At 36.2% G+C, this 22,430-nt stretch overlaps 1 protein-coding gene across 1 annotated transcript; it reads right to left on the bottom strand.

The window, feature by feature from the left end:
• Positions 1–11,402: 11,402 nt before the first annotated feature.
• On the bottom strand, positions 11,403–15,753 carry si:ch211-133n4.6 (uncharacterized protein LOC797776 homolog). Its single transcript, XM_056232741.1, has 10 exons — positions 15,743–15,753; positions 14,908–14,966; positions 14,567–14,599; positions 14,434–14,466; positions 14,305–14,340; positions 13,328–13,360; positions 13,207–13,242; positions 13,064–13,093; positions 12,292–12,324; positions 11,403–12,212 (listed from the first exon to the last, which is right to left on the bottom strand). Exons 1-10 carry the CDS (start codon positions 15,751–15,753, stop codon positions 12,052–12,054), a joined length of 465 nt encoding a protein of 154 aa, XP_056088716.1. The 3' UTR covers positions 11,403–12,051.
• Positions 15,754–22,430: the final 6,677 nt, after the last annotated feature.

Genomic DNA, 22,430 nt, shown 5'->3' with positions numbered 1-22,430 from the left:
CGAACTCAACAGAAGAAATGAACCGGAAAAGATTTCCTCGTGAAAGAAGGCGAAGCCTCCACACACACCTACCTATTACATCATCGTCCCGGACCAATGGCGGCACAGAGGTGTTTATCGGCCGGAGCGAAAGTTTGTTTTCTCCTAAAGCGAACTCAACAAAATTCAATTTCGAAATGACGTCACATCAATTCGTCCTTATAGTATATCGGGGCCTTTACACGACAACAATGTACTAAACATGGATAAAGTTGATCGCGTACAGACGGCAATGTTGTCAAAATGATCCCTGTTCACACGGATCCGCGATTAAAAACGATTAAAAAACGCTGTATTCTGCTGCCAGGCCAGTAGGTGGCGATGCCATTTTGTAAAGAAACACTACGCGTCTATAGACTGAACATGTAAAGCCCAGTTCACACTACATGATTTTAAAACGTCGGGCTGAACTGTGCGGTTCACACTACATGACTTGCTCTCTGTGAAATCAGGAGAGTTCAAGTTGTTGAGCTGTTCACACCACACGACACAACGTGATTGATCCGCGACAGGAGGTAACGCACTACACGAGTTGACAACAACTCTGTCACCCAACGATTCAATCTTGTCTACAAACCACGTTTTGTCACAAAAAATCACCGGAAAAAAAAACCGGAAATGAAATGAAAAAAACGGAAATGACGCGAAACAGCACGCGCGCCAATACCCAGCGAAGAAGAGGAAGAAGAACACAACACGCGAACATGCCTTGCTCTGATTGGCTGTAGCTCATGACATCACTGAGGTTGAGTCGTGCGACAGCTCTGGATATCTAGCATGCTAGATATTTTTCTGGGCTCGGCGACGCATCTGCGAGCGTCTTTAATGCGTTGTTGGCTCTTTCATACTAACAGATTGGCGAGCGTCCATCGTCCGCTAATCCCCCGCGATTTCCACGCGATAACACCCTGACCTGTCGGCGAGCTCAACGATTTGCAAATCGGGCTTAAAATCATGTAGTGTGAACTAGGCTCAACCTCACTCATTATATGCAGCCAATCAGAGCAAGGCATGGGTTGAGGTCACCGGGTAAATCTTATTTTGTCTTTTTTTGCGTTTTTTCAGAGCAAATCATTGCGCAAACAGTTTGCAGCACTAGTTTCTGTCTGACGTCCATATTCGCGTTTTGTGTTCTTTTTCTTCTTCATGTAGTGTGAACTAGGCTTAAGTGAACGGCCAAAATGCATATAAAGTTTTCTGTTTTTAGTTGAAAACGGCGTCGTGTAAAAAAACAGCCCCTCAGTTTGGTTCCAACCCTGCTCATACCTGTAGTTTTCAGATAAGGCTGCATTATAGCTTGATTGAGTTTATTAAGGGTTTAAGCTGAACTCAGCAGGACTGTGGCCCTCCAGGAACTCAGTTTAACACCCCTAAGGTGTTGTGGGGTTTATAGGGTCTGTCGAGGTCAGGAATGGGCCACTTCGGTCCTAGAGGGCCACAGTCCTGCTTGTTTCAGCTCCAATACACCCGAACAAGCTAATCAACGTCTTCAGGATCACTAGAAAGCTACAGGAAGGAGTTTAATCAGGATTTAAGCTAAACTCTGCAGGACTGAAGTTCCCCATTCCTGATCTAGGTTTGCTTAAACCTTTTGGTTACTACTTTAGCTGAAACCACTAACAAGTTACAAAACACATGAACACATAATTACGGAGCCCCTAAAGGGACACGGTGAAGAAGGAAAATATGATATGGGAGGAAAAATAATAAGTCAATGCTTTTGCGTTCTCTCTCCAAATGTTTGCATTCCCTTGAGAAACTTTGCATTCGCTTTCGAGGAAACGCAAAACAATTGTGACAGAACGCAAAAGCATTGACTTATTATTTTTCCTCCCATATCTCCGTACATAATCATAGCCGTATGACTTGTTTTTCTCATTGCATTGTTTTTCCCCCCAATATTTTTTGCATCATTTATTTATTTATTTTCTTAAATATTCTGCAATATTAGTAATGTACATTTAAATGAAAAATAAAACAATTTAATTGAACAAATTATTTTTTGAATATTTGTATTATTTATAAGCTTGGTTACTTGAAATAAAATTACATTTTAATTTGATAAATAATTTTTATTTATTCGTTAAGCTATTTATGCATCTATTAGATGTTTAAATAGTCTGTAATGTCAGTGGTCTTCATTTAAATTAAATCATTTTATTTTAACAAGTTAATTTTTAATTTATTTATTAAGCTATCTATTTATTTATTTTAGCTTGTTTGCATAGCCTATAAGGTAATCTTAATTTAAATTAAAATAAAAACAAGTTTAATAAATTATTTATTATTATTATTTTAGCAATTTAATATTATTTGTTTATTTGCTTGCTTGCTTAGTAAGGTCTTCACTCTAAAAAATGCTGGGTTGTTTCAACCCAAATTTGGGTCAAATATGGACAAACCCAAATGTTGGGTTAAAAATGTCATTTAAAATTTTAACCCAACTTCAACTTTCACTTTCAACTGTAATTTTTTTTATTACATTTTTAACCCAACATTTGGGTTTGTCCATATTTGACCCAAATTTGGGTTGAAACAAGTGTTATTGTGGCATTTTATATTTGTATTGATTTATCTTGCCATCGATTTATTTGTTTGTTGATACTTTTATTTATGTTTCCAATAGATTGATCTGAGTAGTGTTGGACCGCATGTAAATGAATGTTCCTAATGTGTCGTTGTAAACAGAAATAAGTGGAGAACGGGCAGTAAACGTGTGTTTGGCCTGGAGAGCTTCCGTTTGTCCAGTTGCTCGATCACACAAAGCTTCTTTGTCTCTGCTTTGAGAAATTGATTGAGCTTAAAACACATCCTTGTTGTTGAGAAATAAAGCACATATTCCCGTTAAAGGTCAATCATTCGTTCCTTCTCTTGCACATCCATTCATATTCAGCAGCCATTGACGCCTCAGAGTGCGATTAAATATGCAAACGATGCAGGTTTGGGATGTAAATGAGGTTTTGTTGAGGAAATGAGGTGATTCCTGTGGCCTTTGTAAAGGATCGTGGGGCTTCCCTGCTGACGGTCTCAGATGCAGAGTGTGTGTGTGTGTCACGGCCGTTCCTCTGCTCTTCACACCGCTTTATGATGATGATGATGTACTGCTGACATCAGCACTGGCTAAATTGGGAAACTTGTCTTTTTGAAACAACCTTGAGCGCTTGAATCCGCTGGAATCCACCTAAAGCCATGCAGGAACACGAGAAGCTTCATCACACTGGACCAGCAGATCTCCCAGTGTGTGATGTCATTCATCAGTGTGTGTGTGTGTGTGTGTCAGTGTGAACACGAGTTCCTGAGTAATCATGAGGAATAATCGTTCTTAGCCTTCAAGACTGACTTACATTTACCTTCTTTTTTAAATTTCTCTTCCTTCTGTTTTCCTTAGTTTTTCCTACTTCACATTTATTTCCTTTCCTCTTTACTGTCTTCAATTTCTTCCTTCCTTCCCTTTTCCTGCATCTGTTTCTTCCTTCATTCATTTTACTTTACTTTCTTCTTTTTTCTACAATTTTCCTTCTTTCCTCCCTTCCCCCCTTCTTTCATTTTTCATTGTTTTGCTTTATTCATTTTACCTTCTTTCCTTTCTTATTTTCTTCTACCATTTTCATTTCTTCCTTCATTCCTTCTTTCATTTTTTCATTTTTCTTTCATTCTCTCCTTACTTCCTAAATTTTTCCTGCTTCTGTTTTGCTTAATTCATTATACCTTCCTTCCTTTCGTCTTTTTTCTACCATTCTCCTTCATTCCTTCTTACCTTCCTTCCCTCCTTCTTTCATTTCATCTTTCTTCCAACACTTTCCTTCCTTCATTCATTCCTTCTTAAGTTTTTTTCATTTGCCTTCCTTCCTTTCTTATTTCTCTCCCTATTTTTTCTTCATCTTTTCTGCTTCTGTTTTGTTTTATTAATTTTACCTTCCTTCCTTTCTTTCCTTTCTTCCTTTTTCTACCATTTTCCTTCCTTCCTTTTTACCTTCCTTCCTTCCCTCCTTCTTGCATTTTTCCTGCTTGTTTTGCTTCCTTCATTCATTTTACCTTCCTTTCTTCTTTCATTTATTCTTTTTTCTACAATTGTCCTTCTTTTCTGCTTTCCTCCCTTCCCTCCTTCTTTCATTTTTCATTGTTTTGCTTTATTCATTTTACCTTCCTTCCTTCTTTCCTTTCTTATTTTCTTCTACCATTTTCATTCCTTCCTACCTTCCTTCTTTCATTTTCTGATTTTTATTTTGTTCTCTTCTTACGTCCTCAATTTTCCCTGCTTCTGTTTTGCTTAATTCATTATACCTTCCTTCCTTCTTTCATTTCTAATATTTTCTACCATTTTCCTTCATTCCTTCTTATTGCTTCCTTCCCTCCCTCCTTCTTTCATTTTTCCTGCTTGTTTTGCTTAATTCATTTTACCTTCCTTCCTTCTTCCATTTCATCTTTTTCCCAACACTTTCCTTCCTTCCTTCATTTCTTCTTAATTTTTTTCATTTGCCTTCCTTCCTTTCTTATTTCTCTCCCTATTTTTTCTTCATCTTTTCTGCTTCTGTTTTGTTTTATTAATTTTACCTTCCTTTCTTTCCTTTCTTCCTTTTTCTACCATTTTCCTTCATTCCTTCTTTCCTTCCTTCCTTCCCTCCTTCTTTCATTTTCCTGATTGTTTTGCTTCCTTCATTCATTTTACCTTCCTTCCTTCTTCCATTTCTTATTTTTTTTTACCATTTTCCTTCATTCTTTCCTACCCTTCTTCTTTCATTTGTAAATTTTCCTTTCATTCCTTCCGTCATTTTTTCTGCTTGTTTTGCTTCATTTTTTTAATATTTCTTCTTTCCTTTCTTCTTTTTTCTACCTTTTCCTTCCCTCCCTCACCCCCTCATTCATTATTTTCCCCTTCCTTCATTTTTTCTTCCTTCCATTTTCCTTCCTTTCTTCATTTTTCTACCATTTTCCCTCATTCCTTCTTACCTTCCTTCCTTCCTTCCTTCCCTCCTTCTTTAATTTTCCTGCTTGTTTTGCTTCCTTCATTCATTTTACCCTCCTTTCTTTTTTCATTTCTTTTTTTTTTACCATTTTCCTTCATTCTTTCCTACCCTCCTTCTTTCATTTTGAAATTTTCCTTTTGCTTCATTTCTTTAATATTTCTTACTTCTTTCCTTTCTTCTTTTTTCTACCATTTCCTTCCTTCTCTCCCTCACCCCCTCATTCATTATTTTCCCCTTCCTTCATTTTTTCTTCCTTCCATTTTCCCTCCTTTCTTCATTTTTTCCCTTCTGTTTTATTTTTTCCTTTCTCATTTCTTTTTTTCTTTCATTTTCCTTCACTAATTAAGTTGTTCCTTCTTTCTTTCCTTTATTTAATCCTTCATCCCCCCTTCTCTGCTCTCCTCCATTCCTTCCACACTGCTGTCGTTCCTCCGTGTATGTTGTTGTGTTGCTGTGTTAGAGATGTGTGTGTGTGTGTGTGTGTGTATAGTCTCTGCAGATCTGGGCCAGTAATTGAAAGGTTTTAGGATCAAACCTGAGTCGTTCTGAACCACTGTGTCCTTGATCAAAGCACTGCTTCAAGAGGATTTTCCCTGTCAATTAGTTTTAAGTAAATTATTTATCATTGAAATGTGTTTAAACATGATTGCCTTGTCCTCGTCTCCATCTGTTCTCGCCCTCCATCTCGTTCAGATCTCGTGACCAGTGATCCAGGACGAATGTGAGATCAGCACGTCTAAGCGAATGACCCGGTGACCTGTTAAACACTCTCACAGGGTCCTGTAAAACTCAAACTCAAATCTCCGACTGTGACTTTTGCCATTGCTCGAAATCTTTTCCATTTAAACCAGAGGGATGAGGAAATGCCTTTTGTTTGGTGCTTCTTGACGACCCACAGAAGCACAGTCTGAAAAGAGAGGCTTTATTGCTTCATGAGGGCGGTTTGGTGATACAGCAGTTTTAGTTCGTTACGACGCTTTTCCAGAACCTTCCACTTAGATACAGTTTTCCTTAAAAACACATTACAGAAGGTCCGTTGAAGATGCAGGGCTCAGTAAAGTCCCGTGGCATTGTGTGAGCCCTAAATTTACTTGACATTTCTGTGGACAACAACTGGCGATCATTGAAATTCTGTGTTAGTCGCCTAAAATCCAACCAGCTTTTAAATACTGCTGTTTTTACTCCGCAAACAAAGGCAGAGACAACCAGAAGTCGATGCTCATTGCTTAGTTTATTGACTTAAAGGTAAAGCACATGCTGAAAGAGTTCTTTTATTATATATATATATATATATATATATTAGATACAGTTATTCGCAATATAACATACATGCATAATTATTCATATAATACAAAACAGCAACACAAACTACAATTGCCAAAGCCTAGAGAACAAAATAAAAAATAAATCTGATTTTTATTGATTTTGTGTATTGATTTCCAAACATTTATTGCATATTTATATTAGTCTGTTGCTTTGAAATAAGTGGAATATCATATAATCATGCATGGACATCACAGCTCATACATGTTATATATGAAAGCATGCAAATCTAATTGTATTATATTGTATTTTGCACATTGTCGTCTCATAGCTTGATTCTGTTGTATTCTAGGGTGTTTCTAAGGTCTTTTGTATCGTTTCGAGGCGTTTTTTTCCTTCTTGTGTGATAAAAGTCATACGCAAGTGATGTTCATATGACTTTCCTTCAGTGGGGTTTTTGTGTTATTGTCAGCAGGAGAAACCGGTGTCTGATATCTTCTCCACACAAGTTTGAGTTGATTCATGTACCCGTGTTGAGGAGTGCAGAGTGTATATGAGGTGGCTTAGGGTTTCGATGTGTACAGTGTCAGATTTTCAGCTCTTCTCGACCCACTCATCCGTTCGAGAGGGAGTCAATGGTAACAGCATCTGAAATGTAAGAATGTCTCTCGGCTCCGCTCAGTAAAAAGGCTGTTTGTGCTCGAGCTCTTCGACAAATCCATCTCTCCGTGACGTCCATTGAGCCGACAGCACAGTCTGCGTCCCGTGATGGGGACGTTATCCAACACGCTTCTGTAAAACGACCCATGTTTATAGCAGTTCGCCCTACTCAGAAACCCTAAAGGAATCTCGCTGGAATTATAAGCATCATTTGAAATCTTATAGAATTCTAACATATTACAAAATAAACAATTAGAACATATTATCGAGGAAAGAACTATTATGATTCCCAATAGGACGTCAAAAAGAATTTAAAGCACACTTTTGTGATTATTCAAGTTAATTAATTTTTATTTGTTCTTTGGCAGTTAAGTTTTTGTTTTGTGTATTATATGCATAAATATGCATGTATTTTGCTTAGTAAAAATAAAATTGATGTGTACATTTTAAAATTGAATACAAAATATATCACAAAAATAGGAATTTTAAGCGTGTGATTTACATTCAAGTGTCCTGTAGTGTAGCAAGACTTTGTTTTAAATTAATACAAATTCTGATGATGTTTACACAATATCAGTATTATATCATTATGACAGGACATATCAAAATAAATTCTCAGTTTATTTAGTAGGATCTTATTGGGATTCCTATTTTGTCCCATTATAGGATTCCAATGTAAATACTGTACATCCCTGTAGTATTTCGGGCTTTTAATATTCATTAGGGGTGTAACGAGACCCTCATGTCACGATTCGATACATATCACGATACTGAATTCACGATACGATATTGCAATACTCCAAGTCATATGATAAAAGGTTAACAATTTTTTTTTACTGTTGATTAAAATGCTAACTTTGATATTACATTGTGTGTGTAAATGCATAGGCTTGGACTTGGTGCTGGAAACACAAAGCAAAATTAGTGACACCAGAATAACAATATTAGATGCTATTTTAGATGAATATTCTTTCATTTTTTCACTGACTTGTTGGACATTTTTTACCAGTCAAGAAACATTTGGCATTATCAGGACCCACAAATATTCCCCCATTGCATTTTTATACATTGTAATCAACATTATATATAGTAGTTTAATGTAGTACTGACAATAACAATTTCTCACACAGTAATTTTTTTTTTTTGGGGGGGGGGGACCTATCCACGATACATATTGTCACTATCCACGATACGCATTGTTGCATTTTTTTTATTGCGATATATTGTGGCACGATATATTTACACCCCTAATATTCATAGTTTATCAGAACATCTCATTGAGTGATTTAAATGCAATGTAACACTACATACATTTTTTACATTGTGATTATTATTTTATTTCCAGTAGCCTTTTTTGCTGTAATGCCTCACATGACCATGAGGGGGCAGTAGTCAGTTTCTTCACATTGACTTCCCCTGACCTGACAGAAGTTCTGCACTAATGCAGTTTGTGCTAAACATGCTTTCCACGCTTAACAAGTGTAACACGTTCCTCACGATTTCAAGTCAGTCATCTAAAGAGCGGCTGAAGTATTTCATAGCTCGTACCAGTCGGGCTGTGGTTCCAGTAAAGCCCAGGAGCCGATACGAGAGGAGACCTGTGGAACAGAGGGCCTTTGTTAGTGAAACTCCTGCACGTCTGAGATAATGTCCCCTCCAAAACACTTCCCAGCTTGTTTTTCATGTTCATTGAGTTCAAGTGATGTTTTTATGATAGGAACTAATAGCTCCATTTGAAACAAGCTTTTGAAAGTGCTTCATTTACACTTTGATTTTATTTGTAAGTGAAAACTATATCTAAAGTATTAACATAAGCAGTTTATCAGTGATACTGAGATAACACAGTGTCGGTCTAATTGCTTTTTTTGCACTGGATGAATTAATTTACTGTTCCGTAAATGGAAAGTTAAAGGATGATTGTTTCTTAATTTCCACTGAAATCACCACTAATTTTATTCATTAATTAAACATTATTGTTTTTATTTATTTGTTTTATAGTGTTATATTCGTTCAAGCTGGAAAATTATTATTTGTATGATTATGATTACTTTTCCTTTGTTCATTATTCTTTTTATTTTTAAGTGAATAATGCTATTTCAGTTATTTAATTTATTAAACATTGTTATTGTTAATATCTATGTTTTTTGTTATATTTTGGTATTTTTATGTTAATTAATAACATTTTATTTAAAATGTTATTTTATTAATTGTTTATTTTTGTTCATTTAAATAATTTAAAAATAACCATTTATATTAATAATAAAAAAACAATAATTGTAATTGTTATTAATTGCAGATTATTGGTTTTAATTATGCATTTTATTGTGTTATTTTCTTTTATTCTTTCGTGCTATTTCTATTAGTTAGAAAGTTATTTGTATGGTTATGATTATTTATTTGTGCACTGTTGTCATTCGTTTAATTTATTTTCATTGTTATTTTATTTATTAAACAGTTGTTATTATTTATATCTGTGCATATTTTGTTATAAGTTATATAAGTTATATTTTTTTATTTGTTTATTCTTTGTTTACATTATTTTAAAATAATTACATAATAAAAGCCTCATCATCAGAAATTGCCTGTATATTATGCAGTAAAAGTCTTTGATTTAAAACCAAAACTACCGGCAGAGCAATAAATATATAGCTTATTGAATTAAAACAAAAAAAAGCTGTAATGCTGTGTTGGCTGATATTGCCTTAGATAGATACTATTGTTACTACAATTAATGTCTTTTATGTCCCTTTTTTTCTTACAATTTTGGATACTACTATTATGGATTTAATATCTGTATTTTTTTCTTTTCTTTTTTTTCAGCCAAAATACCCAATTGTTGAATGTCTTTACTAAGATTTCAGGTGCCATCCAAATGTAAGGAAATGTTATAATTACTGTAATAAAAACTTGACTTGAATAAAACCAAAAAGTCTTTGATTTAAAGGGATGGTTTACCTGAAAATGAAAAGTCTGTCACGATTTATTCATCTGTCATTCCGAATCTGTATGACTTTCACTGTTTGCTTTCTGTCCCTGTAGATCAGTGATTCGTGTGGGAGTTTTCGGAGGAATCCACTTCAGCGCTGTGAATGTGTGTGTTTGTCTTGATATTCTAGAAGGTAAATCCCGTCGCTGTGTGTGTGAGATTACAGAAAAGCTCTCAATCTGACCTTGTGACCTTTAACAGGCGAAAGGTTGTGTGTGGTTGTGGACGTCACAGGAGAAGCCCAGAAGCCCAGACGGGTATCAGCTTTAGCGTGAGAGAACGGCCCGACCTTTGGGCTCAAAGCGTCCCGCACACGTCCAGCAGGAGGTATAGGGTTCTGCAGAGAGAGCCTATAGAGCTACAGGTGAGGCCGGTTCACCAACACTTACACATTCAGAGAGCAAGTGGAAATCATTATCAAGGAATTTTGATGAAAGGATCTGTTATAGTAATTTTTCCTCTACTTTCCCTCTAAAAATGATTTAGGTTATACTGTAAGATAACATAAATAACATTTTTGTGTGTGTATATATATATATATATATATATATTCATAAATGTATGCAACCAAAATGTTTAAAAATGTAATATATATATATAGACACACACACAAATAACATTTATGCATCTGTACTTTTTAACTAAATTAAAAAACACTGATACATAGATATAATCATAATAATGTTTAATAATAATAAATAAAAAAGTAATTAACACAATACATATGGAAAATATAACATGCAACCAAAAAGTTGTAAAAATGTAATATATACTTTACTGGGCATTTTAAAAACATTTTGGTTGCATCTTATTTTTTCCATTTTTATTGTGTTATTTACTGTATTTATTATTATTATTAAACATTACTATTATATAATCTATGTATCTGCTTTTTAACTAAATTTGAAAAGCATAAATATATTATATATCATATATTGGTTGAACTTATGCATTATTGTTTCCATATTGTTTATTATTTCATGCTATTTGTAATTATTAGAGGATTATATTATTATAATAATTTTCTTAATGCAGTGTTGTTTACTTTTTATTTATTAAACGTTATTATTTTATCTGTGGATCTGTACTTTTTAATTTAGTTAAAAAGCACAGATGCATAAATGTCATATATATATAAATTCATTTTTAATATATATTGTTTGAACTTATGCATTATTTTTTCATATAATTTGTTATTAATTTATTATTTCATGTTTTTTTTAATTAATACGAATTATTATTTTTATGATTATATTTATCATGTTCGCGGTGTTTGCTTTATTTTTTAATTAATGAAACATTATTATTATCTATATCTGTGCATCTGTGATTTAAAAAAAAATCATTTATTCTTTGTTCATTTCACATACTTATATATTATGTTTATATGTGCATTTTTGTACTTGAATACTAATAAAATAGTAGTATAGCATTTTTATGCAAAATAATATTTCATATTCCCTGTTAATCAAAGACCAAAGCATATTGAAGAGACACTGTATTTCTATTTAGCATATTCATTGCTTTTATTTAGGGGTACAATAAAAAGAAAGAAATGTTTCAGAATCACATGTTATTGATTGTAATATTTGTAAATTCAACAATGTTAAATACTTTGTGTATAAAAAAAAGTAACTGAAAACAAAGAGAGAAACACTTTTGATTGAAACACTGTCATTGTGAGGAGAGCGAAGGCTAGAGTCACGGCACATCTGAGGATGCCAGCACCAGTTTCTCATCAACTCTGAGACTTTTAGATTCAAATCTATCCTATAATTAATCAAGCAAAAAAGAGCCATCTATAAATGTCCATACTATAACAATATCATAGTCTGATCTAAAACGAAATCAATCCTGTAAAGTGTCCAGGTCAGCCTTGCCTCTGGGTAAAGTCTGAAGAATATTTGGCAAGCACAACTGTAGCTCACATTAACAGAGACCTCACAGGAAAACTCCCATGAGGCTGCACACACACACACACACACACACACAGGACGTCACAGAGGATAAAGTCTAATTCAAGATTCTCAAAACAAAAAATGCCACTGAAAACATAAACAGTATAGTTATTATTTCCCTTCTTCTGTCACTGCCTTGTCATTGCAGCTCTGCCCTGTTTCTCTCACAGTTCACGTCTCAGGGACGCAGGTTTCTTGATCTCTTTTTTGAGGCGGAGACGGGCTTGCTCCGCTTGCGTGCTGATGCATTATGGGATTTGGTGGCGCGCTGCTGGACTGGGACTGGAGCGGGTTTGACAGCCGCCACCGCTGCCTCATCTGAGTCCGGGCCTTCCTCTTCTGCACAGAGAGACACTTTACACATCTCGTTTATTAAGATTCACTGATTCACTGTGTGTGTTTATGATGTGATATTTACCATCATTTTCTTCCATACTGGATTTAGGTGCATCTGAAGATTTAAAAGAAGAAAAAAACAAAACGATGCATGAGACTCGTGGGATTTTAGGAGCATGCCAGGTCATAATTCACCCTTGTGAAATTGTGCAAGTGACATAAATAAATCAAATGTACAATACAAATACAATTTATACATTAGTTTTATCTATATTGATTATTTTATTCATTTATTCTTTCATGCTATTTTCAATTATCACAAAATGATTATTTTTATGTTCATGATAATTTTTTTATTTATGCATTGGTATTTTAGGAGTGAAATATCTGGTCATATTTCTGGTCATATTTCAGCTTGAAATGAAAATAAAAAATATAAATAAATATTTTTGGCATCTAAAATGGATCTTATGATCTTTTTTTTGAGAAAATTAAATTAACAATACAAATAAATAAATGCATGTAATACAACTATTTATTTTAATTGGCATGAATTTAAATTTAGCACTACCATGGTGTATAAATACTTTTCTATTTCAATAAATCATAACAGCAATGAGATCGTTTTTTATTTGTTTTTGCATTACAATATTTCAAATTTTGTTGGAAAATGTGCTTAAATGTCATGAAAAGTCTCAAGCCTATATTTTTATGCAAAATGTTTTTTCTCTTTTCTTTTTAGGGTGAAATGTGAGCTGACAATCGGGATGTTCCTGCCACTGACAGTAAAGACTCCTGTAAATATTCCAGACTGTATTTTGGTAACATATCACACATAATAAAAACTGACTCACCAGCTTTGGGCACGTCATTTACTTGAGGTGCTAAAAAAAGGAGACTCGTGTCAATATTTGGACCATATTCGCTTTCAGTTTATTAGCTGGAATTGTATTTTCTCATCGTTCACACACTTCTCTCCAGTAAATCTGATACTCACCGCTGTTTCCCGCCTCAGCACTGGTGCTGCTTGCATCTAAAGCATACAAAACAGATTTATTTTTAATTGTCTAATACCTTTTATTTCTGAACAATTGACATGGTTCCTTCTTTTAGGCTACCTGCAGTTGCTCCGTTGTAATACAGAAGCTCATCTGTAGCCATAAGAAAGAGAAATCACAAAATGAGATCTCCTTAATATCTCAGGTGATTATCATAGACTGCACTGAGATTGAATGGAGAGCAAATTTAACTCTGAACAACTAATGTCCTCTGGGTAGATCAGAATAGAGAAAATAAAAGTTTGTTTAGTCACCACTAGATGGCAGACTTGTAAAGTTTTACTCAAATTGATTAAAACTACAAACACGAATAAAAACTGTTGGAAAAACTACAAACATGGCGGATGTGCTAGTAGACGGTTAAGCAGAGCGGTTTAGATAAAGGGGTTTGAGTGTTAATAAACAGTATCTAACCTGACGAAAATATATTTATTCAATGTTATCCACATTATATTACATCTGCAACAGCATTGTAAACTTTTATAAAGATCCGTGTGGTCATTAACTCACTCTCTAACACAAGAGGAGAGTCTCCACAGGGAAAACACACGACTGGCAGAGCAACATGCTACTACATTTCTTTACGCAAGTATGACGAAGTAGTATGTCCCAATTTAGCTTGCACACTCAAAAGTATGTAGTTTTTCTTCACAGAAACAGTACATGCTTTAGGGCGTAACGTTAGGCAAATTGGAATGCAACATTGGTGTTTCATTATGTTCTTTAACGTGCCAGAACCTGCTTTCCTAAAGAACTAGAGGATAAAAAGTTCTTTGTGAAAATTAATAGTAAAAGTCTTCTCTTGTGTTCTCGAGCTGAAGTTCAAACGCTCTTCCAGGCAGTAGGCCTAGCTTAAAACCTTCAGTTTATCCCTGAGAGCAACATGTCAAACACTACTTTGTCAACAATCATTCTCTCGTTTATCAGGAACACCAACCAGTCTGGTTCTCAAATCAAGGGTACGGTCTAATCCTTCCATGCACACCATTCATAACTAACCCTCTTTCATCTGCTTCTGTGAAGGAGTGATCACTCACCGTTGGGCAGGTCGGGTGAGACCAGGTTCATGCTTTCTGTGAATGAAAACACAAAACACTGCAGTGAAGACAGAACTAATACACAATACAGACGGTGACTCCAAAACAGAGAAAGAGTGAGAAACTCACCAGTTGGAGCTTCATCTGAGGTTGAATCATGATCTGTGGGTTAATAGAGGGATTCTTAGTTATTAGTTGTTGTTGTTTTTTATATTTGCATGCAACATGGTCTAATGTTACTGATTTTATGATTTATGAATACCTGTGGCAAACATGGCTTGGGACCCCCCTTCAGCTACAAAAGAAAAATGGTCGTTTTTAAACAATTAATATCTTAGTCACTTTCTTATATATACAGAGATTTATTCATATTCTTCATATTAAATTGTAAAACCTCTTTTAACATTTTATTATTATATATATATATATGTTTTATACTATACTGAATTATTAGCCATGCATTCTTATTAATCTGTGAGTGTTTAAAGAAATTCTAAACTCTGAATTTAAATAAATTATTCACTGATATGATGTTCTATATATTTTGTGGCTTCTTTTTGTTAACTCTCTTATATTAAAGGATACAAATATTTTCTCTTTCACCTGCTTCAAGGTCCGCTTCAACCAGTACCAGCACCAATGAGCAGAGGATGAGAATGTTCCTGTGACAAAACACACAAATAAATCATTTCCTGACACAATGAATCTGACTTATAGATAAGCAGGTAAGGACCAAGCTTACAGTGAACGTTCTCGAATCTTTAGCTAATGTTCTGGCAAGGTTCTCTCAACATTATGAACAAACATTATTCCAGTAACATTAATAGATGTTAAGAGAATATTCAAAAGCAACATTCGCAGAATGATAACATTTAATGTTTCCTTAATGTTTGCATAACCAAGGAAAAGAAAACATTTAAAATCCTGGATATTTTGAACAGTCAGTGAAAAAATTCAGAAATAACGGTTTCATAACTTAATGAGAATTAGCTAAACATATTTTTGTTATTTTGCATCTATTCTATATGTAGTGAATTTGTTTGATTAATAATGTGTAATGCATTCATGCAGTTGAAGTCAAGCAATGCAATAATCGCAGATTATTATTAATAATCACCAATGAAAACCACTATTGTGGCTCTCGATTTATGCTTGTTTCTTCTCCATTATTGATTGTCAGCTCCAAAATGTGTTTTTAAATTAAGAAAGCACACAGTATTCTATATTAAAGTACATGTTCCGAAATGTGTTTAAATATTCAAAAATCTATAATTTTATATAATTACTATATAAATTAATTAGGTGGAACCATTTTAGTGAATTCAAGCATTATGTCTTTACAGAGTGGCATACAGTACATATACAATTTAGACCCTTCTCGATGTGTGATAGTGATAATAAAACGGATGTGTTTGCGTTGTGAAAGATGTAGAGTTACCTGGTCAGCATGGCTGGAGGTGAGAGACTGGGTCCGGTGGTGTACAGTACACAGTGTAGTATTGCACGTGAACTGGTCCTGTGGCGGCAGCAGCCGTCAAGGCTTTTATACCTCCTCAAAGGCCATTGAGAATGTGGGAGGGGAGGGTCTCTTATTGTGAAAGAGAAGACGTGGAAAAAAAACGCTTCATCTTGGATTACATTAATTGCATGGCTTAATGTAAGGATTGATATGTCTCCTTCCCAGTACATTCCCACTGAAAGATTCTCTCTCGCCTCCATTAAAGGGGGAAATCTTTACCTCACAGTGAACCTTTTGTTACCCGCTGCATGCTGAGATGTTTCTCTCCCGCCAAAAAAAAAAAAAAGAAGTCCTGCGAGTGGAAGGTTCAGATGAAGCGCCATACCAATGCCAAGGTCATGATAGTTGCCCCCCCTGACCTGGCGGTCGCGCCGTGTTGACATGCGCTCAATGCTGGGGATTCCCTGGGTCACTGAGGCCAGTATTTGGGGAGAAATGCAAACCTAATTGCTCTGTAAAGCAATAGCGAGCTGGCAGGGCATAAATAGAATTTTTCCTCTTTAAAAGGTTGGTGTTGGGGAAATGGCGCTTGTTTTTTTGGCCTCTTGTTGTCCAGATGCCAGCGATAAGGTTGCGACTGATGGAGGTATTAGTGCTCAGTGCTGCGGGAGAGACTCTGGGATCTGTGTTCAGGAAATTCCACTTTTCCCCCCCTAGCTTTCCTTGAGATTAATTTTGAGAGAAAGACAGTGTCGGGTAACATCCTGGGCCAAACACATGACCTGTCGGTTTTTTAGGTACAGTGAGTTACAGAAATGTTCCCAAAAGGTCGGGAATTTACCCACAAAGGTTGGAAATCTACCCCAAGGTCAGGTTTAGACTCGGAAAGAGTTGGGATTCGAGACGTATGATGTAACAAAGGGACTCCGTGATGACTTCGAGATGCGTTTCCAGAACTACTCTAAATGTCAATGATCAGAATAAACCACGTACCAAAAATAGTTAAGTTACTAAAAATCCATTAAGTTATGAAAATGGTTTTGTTATTATATTCTCTTAGCATTCAGAAAAAGTCCAGGTTCTTCCTTTTTTTTTTTATCTTGCAAACATTATGTGAATGATACTGTTGAATGTTCTCTGAATATATAACAAGTAGTAACATTTAAAAAATGTTAGACAAACATCCAACTAAAACGGTTCAGAAAAAAGCTTTTCACGGTACACTGTAAAAAATAAAACTGTAATTTTTACGGTAAAAAAACAGGCAGCTGTGGTTGCCAGAACTTTACCGTCAAAAATACGGTAGCAACGTTATTGGTTTTACAGACTTAACTTAAAATTTACAGTAATAAACCGTATTTCATTATCTGATATAATGTTAATTTACCGACCTATTGAAGTATTAATATCTGTTTTGTACCATTGTAATACACTGACAAACACCAATCACAGCAGTGATGAAAGTCACATGATCAATCAAATCTCATCATAAGCAGCTCTTCCACAAGAAAGTTCAAAACCGGGATATTAGCAATAACCCGGTCGCGAACGGCCATGTAAACACCGGCAAAAACCCGAATATGCTCATATCCCGGATTTTAAAAACCGGGATATTATACCTGGGGTACCCCTTTTCTAACCCGAATTTTTGGTCATGTAAACGCGCATCGGCATATCCCCATAGTGATGTGTGTTCTGCGCATGTTCTATTCGCAAGGAATCTTGGTCTTTTGAGTAGAGAAACTTCTCGGCGCATACAAAAACCCGCGTGCAGTATACCGGAAGTAAACATGGCGAGACGCAGCACAGCATACTTTTGGAGCGAGGTCAGTACCAGCACCAAAGCGCAAACAAAGGCGATCGATCGCTATCTGCCCCGAACTATTCATTATCCGCGTGCTGCTGTTGTTGTTGTCTTTGGATACAGGAAGAAGAATCGGAAATGACGCATAGTGCGTCTTAAGGTTGTCCGTACGTCCAGACGCTAACCGCGCGTCGCGTTTACATCGGGATATTGCAATTCCATGTATACAGGAGAAACTCTCTCTGCTCACGCATGTAAACGGGTTATCCCTAATGTTTCAGAAACCCGAATAGTGACCTTAACCCGACCATAACCCGAAATTTGGCTGCATGTAAACGTAGTCAATGTTTGTTCAAGATTTGGTCTTCCTACATGGTTGTGTAAGAAATGAAAAGTTACACACCGAAGAACTGTTGTCAAACATATAACATGCTAGAAACATAATTATCACATCAATAATCATCCAATCACTCTTAGGCATTTGCCTATTCAAATCCAAACAGCGATTTATTTGGGGGCCGGGCAGCGTTTGTTCATTGTCTATTGTCAATAGTGTTAGCGATATATGAAGCACTGCTCACACAGCAGTCACTTTCAAACCAAGCAGCTTTTTGATGGTCAACACGACAACTTTGCGTGGCCAACTTGGATATGATTTGACTTGTATATTTGATATGAGCAAAACTCCCAATCGTGCAGATTCCTTCAAGAATGACTGGATTTGGCCACAGAAGCTGCACCTTAAAGGGTTAGTTCACCCCAAAATGAAAATTCTGTCAGTAATTACTGTCCCTCGTGTTGTTCCAACCCCGTAAGACTTTCGATCATCTTCGGAACACAAATTAAGATATTTTTGATTAAATCTGAGAGCTGGATCACTCCTCCATAGGCTTCTTAAGGGATCAAAACTGGCCGGCCCAAAAGTTATGAAAGACATCGTTAAAATAGTCCGAGTGACTACAGTGGCTCAACCTTAAGTTTATCAAGCGACGAGAATACTTTTTGTGCGCAAAAAAACAAACAAAAATAACGACTTTATTCAACTATTCATTTCCTTCTCTGTATGGCCGTGATATTGCGCAAAGCTTCTAGGTTGCACGTCACACGCAGGCTCACTATTGGCCGACGCTGGTCATGTGAGGGATGCGTGACGTACAATCTAGAAGCGCTGCGTAGTTTCACTACGTGAAATCTCACGGCCCACAGAGAAGGAAATGAATAGTTGAATAAAGTCGTTATTTTTGTTTGTTTTTTGCGCACAAAAAGTATTCTCGTCGCTTGATAAACTTAAGGTTGAGCCACTGTCGTCACTCGGACTATTTTAACGATGTCTTTCATAACTTTTGGGCCGGCCAGTTTCGATCCCTTAAGAAGCCTATGGAGGAGTGATCCAGCTCTCAGATTTAATCAAAAATATCGTAATTTGTGTTCTGAAGATGAACGAAAGTCTTACGGGGTTGGAACAACACGAGGGAGAGTAATTACTGACAGAGTTTTTATTTTGGGTGAACTAACCCTTTAAGGCTGGAATTGGCTATACTTAACAACTTTTAAAATTGGAACATGTATTTTAAACCACTATAGGCTTCGTACACTTGCGACATGGTAAGTTGTTACAGAGAAAAACTGGGCATCGTACACTAAACGACTGAGGATCATTCACACACAACCACCATGACTTTTCAAGTTGTTTCAAAAGCAACAAACTTGCGCAGAAACTTGTGCCTTGTTGCTAGGAGACGTGTGACAAATGAAAACAAGATTCTAAAATCGGGTCAAAATATCAAACATGTTTGATTTCCTCTGACTGGATAGTCTGAAGCTTGAGAAAACATCTGCGTTGTCTCGAAAGACTGCAAAAAATCTGTGCAAAAGTAGTGTATTCCATCCTTAAAGGGATAGTTCACCCAAAAATAAAAAATCGGTCATCATTTGCTCACCCTCAAGTGAGTATTATTCAAGATATTTTTAAGAATGTGGGTAACCAAATATTTGATGGACCCCATTGACATCCATAGTATGGAGAAAAAATATACCATGGAAGTCAATGGGGCTCATCAACTGTTTGGTTTCCATATTCTTCAAAGTATCTTCTTTTGTGTTCTGCAGAACAAAAAACTTCATACATGTTTATAACAACTTGAGGGTGAGTAAATTATGCCAGAATTTTCTTTTTTGGGTCAACTATCGATTTAAATTCGGGGAAGTCGGAAATTCCACAAGTGACCACAAGTGACTAAGACTAAATCCCTTGCACGTCCCAAGCAGAGTCTCATCCATCCGTGGACATTCGATCTGTTGGCCATTTTTCCCTTTTATCAGACGGAACCACTGCCAATGGAAATGAATGGGCCGTCGCTAGACAAGACAGGAAGTCTACCCATCTGGGTTTTACCTTTCCTGTATTTCTATGGGCGCCTGTGGTAAAGTGGAACAGGCCGCTGTGGAGCAGAACAGGGGTTAGCGTTTTGATAATGGGAGAGAGTGGTCCTGTGTAATAGAGTTACATTTGACATGTCCTCCACTCTGGTATTTAGGAGGGCCTTGCCTACTATCAAAGAAGTCCTCTGTGTGCGCGCTAAAAGGATTTTTCTCTTTAAAAGCGTAAATGGATAATTAACCGTTGAGGATCCCTCACTAGGCCACATTATGGCCGCTTAGCTGTCTTTTCAAGAAACACACTGTTGAGGGAAGTCTTTGAAAGCTGGTAAGGTCAGATTTACATGTGTATGTGAAAAAGGCCCAAGGGCACACGGGACCTCGGGATTTTCCTTTTAAACATGGAGGCTGAAAGGAAATTGCCGGAACCATGAGGTACAGAACGTACTCTCATGCTTGACGGAAAAAAAGAAACGCTCCGCGGCACTTTACATTAGGGAGTACGAGCTCGCTCGGGTTACAGGACCATCAGGACCAGTTTGAACTTAGAAACCTCTGTTTGTTGTCGTTGGGGTCACGATTTAGAGAGAAAAGCAATTAACAAACTAAATGTTTTTATTCAAGACAAATTGCCTGATTTTAAATTTAAAAACGGCTTCTGGAACTAGAACAAATGTGGGCGGGGCTTGATTTTGTCCATTGGGAATTGATTGGATGGCTGTGGTTTGCTATTGGTGGATCTCATGTGAGTGACAGGTCGCCCCGCCCTCGTCATCAGAGAAGAGGAGAACCGTCACTGCAAGATGGAGAAGTTATTCTGATTAAAGATTATGAGGACACGCGCATTAAAAAATAATGATGTGCACGGATAACTCATTTATAATAAATGCTGCAATATTCCATAAAAACAGGGATTCTCAAAATATTATCCACCCAAAATGTTTTATTCTGTCATCATTCTTTCACCATCATGTCATTTCAAACCTGTATAGCTAACTTTCTTCTGACGAACTTAGAAGATATGTTGGTAACCAAACAGCTTTGGTTCCCATCGACTTCCATTATGAAAAAATTCAATGGGAACCGAAACGGTTTGATTACCAACATTCTTCTAAATATATTCTATTGTGTACAGCAGAAGAAAGAAAGTCATGCAGGTTTGGAACGACATGAGGATGAAGAAATGATGACAATATTTATTATGCCTATATCTGTTAATCTAGCTATTCTGTCAGTAAAACTGACCAACATATTAATAACTCATCTTGCACTCACACAGGTGTATATAATTTATTGTCCAATGGAATGGACAACATTTCTACCAGCACTGATTAGCATTACTATTATTAAGTAGAAAATCATGGTTCATAATTCTGACATGAACTAAATCTTATTGGCTATTAAAAAACACACTTTGATATGGCTCGCCCCCGCTTCCTCTTTCCAAAGGAAACACGTCAAAACAGTTGCCATTTACTGTTAGCAACCCTTGAACATATGGCATCATAAACATTATTTCAAATTGTGACCTTGCTAGAATCATGTTTCATCACAAACCTGAATGTTAATCTGTGTGTTTGGTGGGTATCCAGCAGTGTTGATCTCTCATGCTTTTACTCTCTGCCAACTTGGTAAATGAACTGTCATAATTTCGAGGCAGTTTCCATTGCCTTCCATCATCATGAAAAATTACACTCTTTGACCAGCACACATACCAGACAGGATTTATTCAGAGGCTGATGGGATTGAATAGCTTTTTAATATAGACAGAGTATCACATGAGACCTGTGATGGGAAGAATAATCTGTGGACAATTACTCAGCATTTTAGCAAGTAGTTTGATGGAAGGTTTACTTCTCAGGTATTCAACTACAAAGCTATCCTAATGAATATTTCAGCAATTTCCTAAATGAAATCACATAATGGTGTGATTAAGAGCATCAATAGATTGAGCAAAAGGGTTATAACAGACTAAACAAGCGTTAAACTGTGTGATGATGCACTCATAGTCATTTTAATGGCACACTGAATATAACTAAATCTATGTCTCTAAAGTCAAATGTATACGCTGTCATGTTTAGAGAGCCAGTGCTTTTTCATCCAGATGAAGTCGAATCCTATTTCAGAATCAATTAAGATTCTTCCATCACTTGCCTGTGGCCATTACCGTGGATTATGAATTGTTAAATATGTACAGATGAGTTAGCTGTCATCAGGTGAATTAGCCTATAACACCAGTTCTCTTGACAGTTATCCATTAACTTGTCAGACAGGCATTCATAGCCTGCTAATATTCCCTGTACTCTATGTGTCCCACTTCTGGCCTGTAATTCTGTCATCTTAATTAATGCTGGAGAGGATGATGCCAACAAAAAGAGAGAAAGAGTTTCAAGAGAGAAAAGATCATCTTGGAATCCCACGCGTTCTAAAGTCACATGGTGCTCAACGGAACTTATGATTGGCTGAAGCAACTCTCAACGGAAC

The sequence above is a fragment of the Rhinichthys klamathensis genome, unplaced genomic scaffold, assembly GCF_029890125.1.
Source record: "Rhinichthys klamathensis goyatoka isolate OS25496 unplaced genomic scaffold, OSU_Roscu_1.1 h1tg000354l_1, whole genome shotgun sequence".
NCBI classification, from domain to species: domain Eukaryota; kingdom Metazoa; phylum Chordata; class Actinopteri; order Cypriniformes; family Leuciscidae; genus Rhinichthys; species Rhinichthys klamathensis.
The sequence above is the reverse complement of the archived record's forward strand: the minus strand, read 5'-3'. Positions and strand labels throughout refer to the sequence as shown.